Source organism: Bombus vosnesenskii, unplaced genomic scaffold (assembly GCF_011952255.1).
Source record: "Bombus vosnesenskii isolate JDL3184/JDL3185 unplaced genomic scaffold, Bvos_JDL3184-5_v1.1 scf7180000013266, whole genome shotgun sequence".
NCBI lineage: Eukaryota > Metazoa > Arthropoda > Insecta > Hymenoptera > Apidae > Bombus > Bombus vosnesenskii.
Genome location: NW_022882926.1, coordinates 4,000,256 through 4,013,222, shown reverse-complemented (window position 1 = coordinate 4,013,222; position 12,967 = coordinate 4,000,256). Strand labels below are relative to the sequence as shown.

The 12,967-nt window shown below is 39.4% G+C and overlaps 1 protein-coding gene across 3 annotated transcripts in view; it reads right to left on the bottom strand.

Annotated features, from left to right (window-relative positions):
• The window catches only part of LOC117230328 (dopamine D2-like receptor), a 96,475-nt gene that overhangs the window by 6,453 nt on the left and 77,055 nt on the right, over positions 1-12,967 (bottom strand). For all 3 annotated transcript variants that reach the window (XM_033487635.1, XM_033487636.1, XM_033487637.1), the window contains exons 3-5: positions 5,224-5,333; positions 3,586-3,838; positions 2,452-2,552 (exon numbers count right to left, since the gene is read on the bottom strand). In XM_033487635.1, the coding sequence (XP_033343526.1) occupies positions 2,452-2,552; positions 3,586-3,838; positions 5,224-5,333 (464 nt within the window). The remainder of the gene's footprint in view (positions 1-2,451; positions 2,553-3,585; positions 3,839-5,223; positions 5,334-12,967) is intronic.

The following is a 12,967-nucleotide window of genomic DNA, read 5'->3' as shown; positions in this document are numbered from 1 at the left end:
AATACAATTATCGAAAGAGAGCAATTTAGGATTACTTTTGCGGCAGACGTTTACCTGTTCGATCTTGCGGTACGGTTCGAAACGAATTACGAGTAACTTCTAATCCATTATCGCGAGCACACTGCGTGGTTACAAGTTAAACTTATTAAGTAATTTCATGCCGTGAATTAATACGAACATTCGCAACCGGCCGCGTACTCCGAATAATCGGATTATGGGGATTCGATATCGTTAGAACTTGTATTGGCGATTCACAGTTCGATCTAAATGATAGCTCCACCAACTTCGTCGCGTTTGTTTGCTCGAAACTTTCGCCCTTATCCTTATCGATACGTTCGATATGACGTATTAAAAAAATTTAACGAGAAGAACGGATAATTAATTCTATTCTCCGAAATCCCTCTGAGTAACAAACAGACGAATTTGGAAGGTTTTCACGCTTTGATATATTTCGAATTAAGCTAAATTTATAAACAATCGAATCCTCGACTGCTCGTTTTAATATAGTCATTGACTGTAGTAATCTACGTTGATACGTAGGATAATAAGAAAGGGAACTACTTGTATCTTATAATCAGGACGAGTACAAAGATATGTCGACGCTAATGTTAACGATACAGGGGTAAAATCTACAGGAGTAGAAGAGCGTATGCGGAGGGTGGAGTATCGGGCGAATTTTGAATACAGGCCTGAGATTACGCTGAATGCATGGGGCTCAGGGGAAAAGATACGGTCGTATAGCGAAACTGTGTGACTGCTGTTGTTATAAACATCTAATTGTAAGTCTAACTTATCGATGGTGTTTGTACAGGGTATTATACAACCGTAGGAACCTGGAAGGAGCCTATAAATAATAATTAGGCAACCGATGTGTCATATCTTTAATACCATTGCAAATTACCTACCTAGTTGCGTTTGGATATAAGTATATATATACATGTATATACCCTTTATGTGGATTCAAACTTTTTAATCCGATTAATTCGAAATGTTTAACTCGAAAATCCTTCTTGCTTTTGTTGCTCCATTGGTGAGCGACATACAGCTCTGAAGTATAGTTGAAAGTATAGGTCAAAGCGCGGCGGCAGAAGTTAAGTCGCGATCTTTCGCCACTCGTTCGGAAGATGGATTCCACTCCAGTATTTTCCTTTCGAGGAAAGGAAAAACGGCGAAGTAGGTATTAAATCATCTTCACCGGAAAACAAGACTACGTGCCTTTCAGTCCGCTGGCAAAGGAAGACAACGGTTCCTTCTGTACGGTTCTCATCGATGAACAAATGTACGACACTTAGGAAGAGGTGAGTACAAAAGCCGGCAATTAAATCGAGGCGAACTTGTTGGCTATTCAAGGCAAGTACGCCGACCCCGGGACAACGGAAATGAAGCCTGCGCGCGGGAAAAGCGTATTATACGGAGATGCTCCAGGCTCAACTACGCCTTAGCTCTTCCCCTTTCTACACGCCTTTCTTTTCACCGCCATCTTTCCTCCTTTAGTGACATATTCTCGCCAGCGCGCCAATCTTCGCGAGAAATCGTCTCTCGTTGGAATGCAGGAGTTATACACGGGAAATTGAAAAAAATGACTCGCGCGAGGAACACGCGACACATTCGAAATGAAGCCAGTTTGTCTGTTCGCGACGCGACGACCGGCTATCGCTCTGCGACACCTTCGCGAATATATGTAGCTATTCGTTTTATTTAAACAACCTTCTTTGATTTTCCGACGCGCGAAATCGTAGAAATTGAATATCGATTCGTTATATCCGTGCCTCGCCGAGAAATTACACACATTCAACTACCCATTGAGACGTTAGCAGCCTACCGACAGACGTTTTGTTTACCGTGAACATCGTTGAAAACTATTAAAAGGCAGCACTGGTTCGATGCTATCGTCCCTTTGTCAAATAATCGTTCCCCTTTTCTAAAGGGAATTCTTATTTACGTTCGCCACTCCTTTGTTCGAAATTGCACGTTCGTGCAACGCGCACAGGGGACGTTCTACAAATTGGTAAGGACGTGGTTGCAAATGCAAGTATGACTTATGAAACCGCAACTTCACCATTTGTCTCTGTACGATAGGACGTGCAACAGAGTGATACATGCAAATGAAACACATGCTATGGAATGATCAAGAAATTATCAACGAAGTATCGGCTTCGATTCTCCCTCGATCTTTTCGACGAATTTAAACACGATTTTAAAACGTAATTGATCGTTTATTAAAATCTCCTCTGTTTTTGCAGTAATTAACATCAGAAATAATAAAAATTCCTTAAGCTTTCAAGTGCATAAGACGGTCGTATGTTCTTGCTAATTTCAGAAATTTAACAAAAGAATTTACATCCATTTTCTCCCTTAACCAGCGGCGGTTCGAATGGAATTCCTAGAAAATTCTTGGTATATTCGTGAAGAATGCCAACGTTAACGGTCGAAGCGAATGTGTCGGCTTACCTGCGCGTATGCGCGATGTTCTCGATTATGCTGCCCGGTTTTATGTCGCCCAAGTTAGGCTTTCTATTGGCCCTTGCTTTTCTCGCCCTGTTTCTCAGTGCCTGAAAACGGTAAAGAAAAATCACTGTTTCAACATAAATTTGGTAACCGGTACAAACGCGTGAAATAAATCCTCGTATGGCGTACAAGACAGGTAACACATGACACCTGTTATCACCTATACATATCAAAACAGCGAGATTTATCGCGACGCTTATATCAAAGATATAAGAAATATAAGAAATACTTCTCACATGGATATACAGTATCATAATGTACGCATATTAGACAATTTTACTTGCAATTGGTTGATGCAAGTTGAGAAACGCAACTTTTTATGAATGCGTTATAGCTGAATATAAGAGGTACATATTTGATATTGTTTTCTTCTCCGATGTTCAATTCATTATGACTGTACACGTATATATATATTCATGCCGAATGTCTTGCAACCTCATAAGAAATAAACAAATTATACGTCGTCGAAATACGTCAATGAAAATATCCCTCTTCCTTCTGTTCTTCCTTCCTTTTCTTCGCTTTTCTTTCTACTATTCTTTGTTATGAAATCAATACATTGTTTGTTGAAATACCATTGTTTATCGGCTGCACTGAGAAATAATAAATCTCGATCGTACAAAGGCCCCGGTCAGCCGGGGCTCTCAGAATGTAGAATTATAAAGTGTTGAATTTGAAATCTGTTTTACGTAATTATTATCGCGATATTTCACGTCATCGGAAATTAATATCGTAACGAATGGAAGCAATCATGCAAACAAAATTGTTTATGTATTCCGGTTTGCGTAGAATAGCGAAGCAGCCGTATTTATGATTAACCGCAACGTAATCGCAAAAGCCAGCGTATCTGCGGAACACTTTGCTCCATATGGCGTTAAAATTAATATGTACGTAATTTGCTGAGTTTTACTTGTTACGGCCGACAATATTATATGTTATGGTTAATTGACCAAATAAACGATTTTGCATTCATCCTGACAGTTCTTGATGCTTACTCTATTTTCGAGCAACACCGATCGGACCTTTCGTTTTCTGCTATCGATTATTTTTAAACCAATTGCTGTCAATAATATTTACCTTGAATATGTTGTAGTAGAGAAACACCATGATGATGCAAGGTATGTAGAAGCTGGATAGGCTCGAGTAGATGATAAAGTCTGCATTGTAGAAGAGGCATTGGTCCGGTATTCGGTCGGGGGTGTTATTCAAGCCGAGAACAATCGGGCTGCCGATCGCGGCAGATATCGCCCAGACCAACAGTATCGTCAACCACACTCTTCTATTGTTCTTGTGCTTGGCGTACTTTATCGGCTGGGTCACTGCTATGTATCTGCAATTCAAATTCATTTCGTGTATCGTACAGTGTCCCCTGCTTGATGGGCATTACGTTGCCGCAAATCAACGTGGATCCACTAACATTGTGCATCCGCCCGACAGCATTGTCCAATTTATTATTTCTATTCCGATTGATGTATCTGTATCAGAATAATTCTATCTCGGAAAAGACTATACTTTTTAGACGCTTACGGTTCTTTTGCAACGAGGAAAAATCAAATTCTGTCGCATGGAAATGTCGGTAGAAAACGATTAATTAAATCGCTAAATTGTCGCTTGTTTGGCCGGAATTCATCCGGAAGAGGGCGACAAGCGAAAGATAGATTCAGACTTTGCGACTTTATGGAAATCGTCGAAAGGTTTTTAATAAAGTGCAGCCATTTTTCTGCATCACGACACGTATATTTTAACATGCAAATGCGAAAAACCTCCGTATTAATCATTTGGCTGTACTATTTCTAGACGAATGCGCTTCCATTTAAACTCTTTACGACGCGGTCCCACGAAATTCTTTTCGTTCTGAATGATCGGAATTTATGATCTAGCTTTTGATAGTATTTTAGACCAAGAGGCGACAAAGAGGAAAGAAACGAGGAAAACTTAATTCATATCGTTTCGTGACTTTGATATCTACGAACTTTGATAAGTTTTATAATAAATATAAGCTTTTCGTAACATTACAAAACTGATCGGATTTATACATACATTTTCGATCATGAAACGCAAACGCTGTCTCGTTAGTATATCTTAAATCGTAAATTTCTTAGAACAGCGAAAACCACTCGATCGATCATTTCGACCTCTTCGTCGACTCGACGATAGTTATTTCGATGTTCTGTCGAAACTTGATTAATAGAAATTAACCCCGACCCTCCCGACTCCAGCTCATTTCGAGCATCACGGAACAAATCTCAGTTCCTTCTCTTCCGTCCTTGGTCTGTTATTCGTGTCACGTAAACTGGTTAAATCAGCAACTTCCTTTTTCACGAGTTTCGGTGCTTTTTCAGCAATCGCGGTTGCGCAATTTTCCTGCAATGGTGTGAAACAAATGCAATGCAAGCAAATCGTATTTTACATTGAAAGAGCGTTACAAATTACGATTAATATCTCTGCTTATTCTTGCGTTTACTTTTTCTTCTCCTTCTTCCTTTTTTCTTGACGCTAAAGGACGAGCAATTCGTAACGTTTCGTAAATTAATTCGATTTATGCATACGAGTTGCGATTTGACTTTCGTTACATTGTTTGAGCGCGATAAAATAAGATTTTCTAGCGTTGTAGCGTTTAGCTAACAAAACATCGAAGATCGATCGTGGAATTCGCTGGGGTAAAAGAATTAGGGTCGAACTATTTCTTGCTCTTCTGCGAAAAAGAACGCTCACCTGTCTATCGAGATTGCTACGAGATTGAAGATGGAACTGGTACTGCACGTGACGTCCATTGCGATGTAAAAGTCACAGACAAAGCCAGGCAGACTCCACGATCCGTTTACCTGGAAAATGAACGAACAAACTGTGAAGATCAAAGCTCACCACGAATCGTGCCAGTTGAATTAGCTTTCATTGCTCTATGGTCGGCTATTGTTTCAATGTAAATTACCGATTTACTGGCTCATGGAGCATTTCATTTACCCGAGAAGACACGCGAGAGGTGGCAATACATACATATATAAAAGATGCTGACCGAATTTCTCAAATTTATCACAAATGGAAAAAGAAAAATACAGACTCGTATAAAATACATCATAGTTCATGCATTTTCGATTCTTCGTTTCTTCCAACGAATCTCTCCGATTGTTTAATTCTTCGGAATTGTTATGACTCTGAAAACGGGTCAGATTTATTTGGAAAAATCTTTCTGTAGAGATCAAGGATTATTTTGACCAAATCAAGAGACGAATTTTATTTTTCCTCTTTCCCATTTCACCCACCGTATACCATTTTTCCGTTTTGGTGCATTCGTCCGATTCATCTTTTTATTTTCGAAAACACTGACACGGTTGAATCGAACGCACCTATGCCGAGCGAAGCCGGTTCTGCGATTTATTTGAAACAACCGTGCCTCCAGTAAGTGCAAAATCGGGCGTTGCACCGTCGAAATGCGTCTATCACCGCCGGCTATGCGTACACGCTTGTCTCCATTTTCTGTTAAACTGGCGAATTTCGCAATGTTGAATTTCCTCTCCGTGTTATTCGCCGTAAGCATAGGAAGATATTCTCATTCAATTGTTCGATACTCGCGACTTCTAATCGCTCAATGTTTCTTTTCGTTATTTGATTTTTATACGACGTTAATGATTACAAGACGAGATTGTAACGATTACAAGATCCCTATTCGCTTTTCATTCCAATTTCATTTGCGCCTTCGTACGTAGAAAAATCTCGGAATAAATCGTAAGCCGCTTGGTTTTCTCGATATTCATCACATTCTGCAGCATGAACTATGATTACTTATAAAGGCTTTAGAAGATAGCATTAAGATGCGTAGCTCGTACTTCAGTACCATATTGATCGAACTACTATATTTTGCATGTGTGTACAACCAGAGTGTAACACAACCAACAGGCCGATACTTTGTAACACTGTTATATCATGGAAATATACGGTACACGTATGATACAATGTTTGCTTTTTGAATCTTTTAATTTATAATTCGAAACTATCGTATCTTCGTACAAATTTTTATGATACTTTTCGAATATCAGAAAACGTCAAAAAAATTATGAAAACGTAACAAGGAACATAAAGCGTAGAGGTTTAATACGATCAAAGCTCACTGTTTTAACCACGAAGTGAACAACTAAAAGTCGTAAATTAACAAAAACGGTAAAGCGCCGAAAAATTTGTGCCTGGAAATGCATGTACATGCAAATAACCGAAATAGCCTCTAAATAAAATTCTGTTTTATTACTATTTTGTTTTATTTATGATCCTTTCGATATAATTCATGGTTAGAAAATATATTTTTTAATTAAATTCTAATAAAAACGGCGATGTTTCATCAACAACATCGAAATGTCATTACCGGTTATATTTGTATAATTACCATGTAATATCACATTTTCACATCGGCAATTTTGCAGCTCACTTTTAACTCACCTTGATGCTTTGCCAGCTGTACCGTCACGATTTTTCCCGTATACCTTTTTCACAATTTTATACTCAAAAGTATCTTCTTTTTCCCAAGACATTTTATTTATTTATACTCGACCGACAGCTCCCTTTACTCTTATTTCAAAGACTGGTTCATATACATGTATCTATCCGTTTCCACTGAGATGCTATTAAATGAGATGCTTTGGTATCTCAAAGAAAACTCGAGCACTAAAAGTAGCATCGCAAGAACAAAAGAACGCAGGAATACTATCAAAGCAGTGATACATAGAAGTAACGAACGTCTGGAATAAAACTGACTTTCGTGCTTTTGTTACGATTTTAAGTATTTTCGTAAATGAACACTTCATTTAAAAAGGAATTGGAAAGAATGAATTTCGCTTTTAAATTCGGATGTGGAGTAAATTTACACAAATCACGCGCGGCACGGCACTTGTCTCGCAACTTGATAAAACAAATTTGCAAATATTCGCTTTTCACGAAACTGTGAATTTTTCCTTTTTTTCCCCTCCCTTATCGTTTCCGACGTAACAACATCGGAATTTTTTAAATTCACCAATAGCAATCATATTTTCCAAAAATTGAAAACGTTCGCTGTGTCGATGGCTTAAAATATAGATCTGCTCTTTGTTGTTAGTTTTGTCGAACATTCCCGGATTGCAAGCAGAACGAGTTGATCACGTAGATTTGCGACGACGTATCGTTAATTACAAAACTGGTACAGTCTAAATCCCAGCATGGTCTGAATACGGGTAAGTATCGTTGTAATGTGTCTTTATCTGATGCTGAGTCTTGGCCAAAATGCCAATGAAGTATTTAGGACGAAGTAATTTAAGAGCGACGTGCGCGCATCCAGCATTAGTTATAGTCCTCTCCCTGCTTGAACCAGACTTGTTATCCGCAACGCGGCTCGTTGTTCTATCTCCGTTACCCCTATTACTTCTAACGCAAAATATGCAAAATTCGTCTGTAACACGATTTACCCCTTTCAACCTACTAAACGTAGATTATTATCGCGGTTACTAATTTTCCTTGATAAATAATTATATATCTTAGATTGCGTGATAAATTACGTGATATCGAAATTACTTGTAAATGATACCCGAATGTAAGAGTAGGATAAGGTAAATTAGAATAGAAATATGACACGGAAGAACTGTGAAGAAATGTAAGAAATGAAAAAAAGTGTCAAGTAAGACGACTGTTCTATTCTTTCTAGATTTGCTTCGTAGGATACACGTTACGCCTTTAACCGATGCTAATAATTACGGAATAAAAGATTCTGTCATACCCCGTTTCTAAATGCAAAAGAAGTGTATTTTACATCTTTCAGCCGGTACTTTATCCTAACCGTACCTTTGCATTCGAAGCCCTTCATCCAGCTCCCCAGTAGCAGGTTAAATGAGCCATAACTCTGTTGCGTGTTGCTCGGTAACGCGTCTCCCCTGTCAAGAGGGGATTCACGTCGACGCGCTTTCTAAATAGACGCGAGCCAACTTGCTGGAGAAGCCACTTTCCGTTGCGCCAACTACACCAGATAATTAATCGTGAATACATCGAATAAATAACCGGCACGTAACCAGCTACTTAACTCGCGTAAATGCTGTACGAAAACTACCGCACAACTATTCATGAAAAGACCAGCATTGACGCGATATCGACCGAATGTTAAAACAACGACGACTCGAAATTTGTCACGTCCCAGCTCACTGGTTAATTGCAACGTTACCAGCTGCATCTGAACGTATAGGTACAAGAACGTGGAACACGCGACGTTGGTAGATAGTACACTTCGTAAAAGCGTTATAACGAACAGTATTGCCTTTTGATTTTCGATATCGAAAGTTTGTCTTTTTGTTGGAATTGTACGGAACTGCTGACGATACTCTGAGTGAATCTAGGGAAGGCCAAGGTAAAGCGACACTTCCGGTCGATGTAAGTCTCTTCGCAATACGTATATAATCGCGACATTTATAGCTAATGCATAGGGAGTTATAATTAGAAACCAAGGGAAGGCGAGCCAGTCAACCTTGCCTTATTCCAGCGACCTTAGCGAGAGGTATACTGGGGGAAACTAGTAAACGAGCAATAATTTGCTATGTCTTACGTCGACGACGTTCTCAATCTTTTGACTGACTTTGTTATTAAGTTACGGATTATGCCAACTAATTAGGGGATCATAATCGCGTATGCGATTTTATTTCAGTCCTGTATCGATATAAAAAGATTAATTGATCATTGCTTCGGATATTTCGATCGTTTTAGTAATGCAATCCAGTCGATGTTAAATAGTTCAAGAATTGGAAATCCCAAGGTCTCCGGTTAAAAAATGTTAAGCTGAGTAGAAGTAAATTGTCGCCAAAAGTTACGTTTCATAGTACGCTTACTTCGGCGCACTCTATATAATGTACTCAATTGTCGTGTATAATGCAAATCTACCGATCATATATGCACTGCGCTTGACTGGTTGCAGAGGACATCAAGGACACGGTAACACTCCACATTGTCGAGCATCGATATCGAGAGTTCAAGAGACAATGGTGTTGTTAATTTTCTGTAAAATGCATTCGCATCGTCTGATTGCACAAACATAATCAATCTAGCGAAACCTCCGACACCGTGCAGTGTCAAAGAAATTATTCCCATACGAATGTTCGACGAAAAGCAGAATTTCCTTCGTTGCAGCTCTGTGACAGAATAGTCGAACGTACGGAACAATAGAAAACGTTGTCCTTTTGTACATTATTTGCAAGAGGTAACCAGAATTCTCCAGCTTTAACTGACCATTCTATTTCACACGTCCACCTATGGCTGCTGTAAATTCATCCTGCTGAGAACAGCTGCGAACCGCGTTGCTTGATGGGTGTTTGGAAAATGAAGCCGTAAAAGTTCCAGGGAAAAGCAATGAGTATTTACGTATCAATCTGACGGTATGCACGATGTCGCAGACGAGATACTGCGTAAATCATATATTTTCAATTGAAATTTAGAAAAATTTACTCAATCTGTATTACTTTGTTTCGTTTCTCATACATCATTCTCGCACATCGTCTGTTCAAACTGCGATCGATTGCGAAATGGAATATTTGATGATAAAGCTTTTCCTCGTTCTCATTAAAATAAATGACTATCACAGTCACTCTTGAATCACACACAAGTAGTAATAATGCGCGTAGGTTTCAACTTAAAAAATCCCTTTTACCAAGAAAAAAATTAATTTTGCAACGGGTAAATTGATATTTTTGTGGCACGTTTTGATCGTGGAGCTCAGTAAATGGATTTGTGGATTACACATGCAAACGGTTCGTTTGGCACATTCGTATTAAACTAGTGAATATTAACTCGTTGTCAGGTTCGTTTGTAGTAGCGACCCCAGTTTTTATTTACCTGAATATTCACTTCCTTTCTTTCAGGGCAGCGATATTTAAACCGTGCGATCGCTTTTCTGCTCACTACATTTGATGGAAAATATTTTCCGCATTGAAGCTGCATGCGTACTGATGGTAGCTGTCCATCGACGTGATCCCACGACTATATGAACTCGAATTACTCTCGCGGTATTTAATATTTCAATTTTCCTAGTGACGCCGTGTTTTACACTCGATACGGGTCGCAATTCATGTGTCTGGTGGACAAAGTGAATTGGACGTCTGTTTTCATTTTTATATTACCATAGATATATAAATTCATCATAAATTTGTAGACACGCGAGTGAGCGCGAGAGAAAGCAGAAGCGGCATGCTGACTGTATTTTCCATCGACGTGTCGGCTACGTTGGGTATCATGTCGGCCGCTTAAATGGGTAACGGCGTCCCTATTAATTCTCGTATCGAGCGGCTGCAGTACTCCAAGCGATTCACCCATCGTAATTCAATGACACGCGGCAGAGGGTTGCGGAGACGAGGGTGCGCGACCGATACGAAGGCCGTTGCTAAAATTGATTTAGAATTGATATAATCACTAAAGGTAAGCCGACAGAGAGAACGAGATAGCTAGATGAATATATCGCTAGACGAATCGTGCGAAGGCAGATTGCAAGGAACAGAATGGCAAACGAAAGAGATGGATGGATAGAGGAAAGCGAATTGGGGAAAAGAGAAGGAGATGGATTTCGCCCGTGAAGTTAAACGCGAGACGCTCTTACAAGAGAGTCGGAGAAAGCACTCTAGGACTCAATCGTGGGCAGAGATTGTGGAAACGGGTTGAATGGGCTGATAGGGGATAGTAAGAGAAACTAGAAATCCGAGCATTACGGGCAAAGACAGGACTGAATCGAGAATTATTTGCAAAGCGTAATCAATTCGACGCTATTCAATTCATGGGATTCCGTACGACGAAAAACGAAACTGGTATTTCTCGAGCGTTAACCGTATCTACCTACCTACATAGGTGCAAATCCAGGAGTTTTCTGTTTCAGTGAAATTTCAAAAGCCAGTAGTGACAGCTCGATGTTTTACGTATACAATAAGAAGAATTTTGCTACACAATCTAGATCCAGACGTTTGTGCTGCAGGACGTAATCGATCAAAGCGAGTCAAGCGCTAAGTCTTGGCTTTTCAATCGTTTTGCTAGCTGGATAATTGCTTTTTAAAGCTTTTCCTCGTCGAATTTTCGAACAGTACCAACTACAGAGATATTATAAGAAACTCTGCTACTCATTCGTAGAAAAATACGTAACTTGTAAGAATAGTAAGAATATTGTTACGAATTTAAACGAACACTATAATATACATGTGTATATCTCGAGAGATTTCAGTGTGTCGTGCTTTCGAAAAAACGGTTGGATGTACGGTGGAAATATTTTATCTAGGCGATTACTTGGCATGGTTTCGCCTCAAACTTGGAAGAATCTGACGGCTCCTGCTGGGACTATAAAAATTCCTAGTGACGTTCTGCAAATCGACCGTCGGATAATCGTCTATCTTTAGAAATTCCAAAGCGACATTAAAAAGCCATTAAGACAGCTAATGTAGGATTCTGTGGCTATTTTTTAACCGACGACTTGTTGGATCAAGTTAGTTTCTTACAACGTCTGATGATTTTTCGAGGTTAAAGTCAATTCTCATAATGACTTCTGTTTTTCAGAGATAGAACGATTTCGTTATCGTGTTTCATCCGTCCTCCTGCATTTTCTATTTCACCGGCTGCAAGTAAAGCAGTGACCGATACTCGATGTTGTCTCGTATCGAGCTCAATTGAGATTGAATCTTCAAAGTTCTTAAAAGGAATATCATTTGTTTATGAAATGCATCGATCTTTCGACTTTCGATACAAGCTTTCTACTTGTTCCTCTTCAGGCTGATACCGTATACGACATCCAAAATATACGAAGCATGTTCGTGTCGTCGACTTAATGTATCGAACTTGAGAAATGCGCTCGTGCCAACGATTGCAAGAAACACCGAGTGCTCGAGGCTCTAACATCCGGCGACGTTCGTTCGGAAGTAAGGGCATTCGTTTCTGGAAATAGGAAAAACCGTATAAATTTGTAAAAGTCAAATACTCCAAAGTCGACGCTCTCCGGGCACACTATGGATTCCGGTTTGCGATTTGCAAACAGTATGTCTCGTCGCTGTGAAAAGTTTCGACAGCGAAGCGAAGAAAGAACGACGTACAACGTCCCGTGCGCGACGAAAATATCGATTCTATTTTGAAGCTATTACACGGACGTATGAGCAAAATTGTCACGATCATCGTCGAATATCGAAGAAGGAATAATTTGGTAGTTGATAATAATATTTCATGTAACGTCCCGTTCCAACTATTTTTCTCACGAGAACAGCGTATCGTACCTACTCAAGCTATACTCAAAGAATTCAATAACAAAACAGATTCAGTCGACCAGAAGTTATCCGGTAATCAATTTTGAAATAGTTTCTCAACAACGAAATAAACGGTTGCCCCGAAGTAATAACGTTTCTTGCATCCACTGGAGAAAAAGTCGTATTTTGAAAATGGATATGACACACTCGGTCGCAATATCTGTTCCCGAGATTTTATTGCAGATAGAATC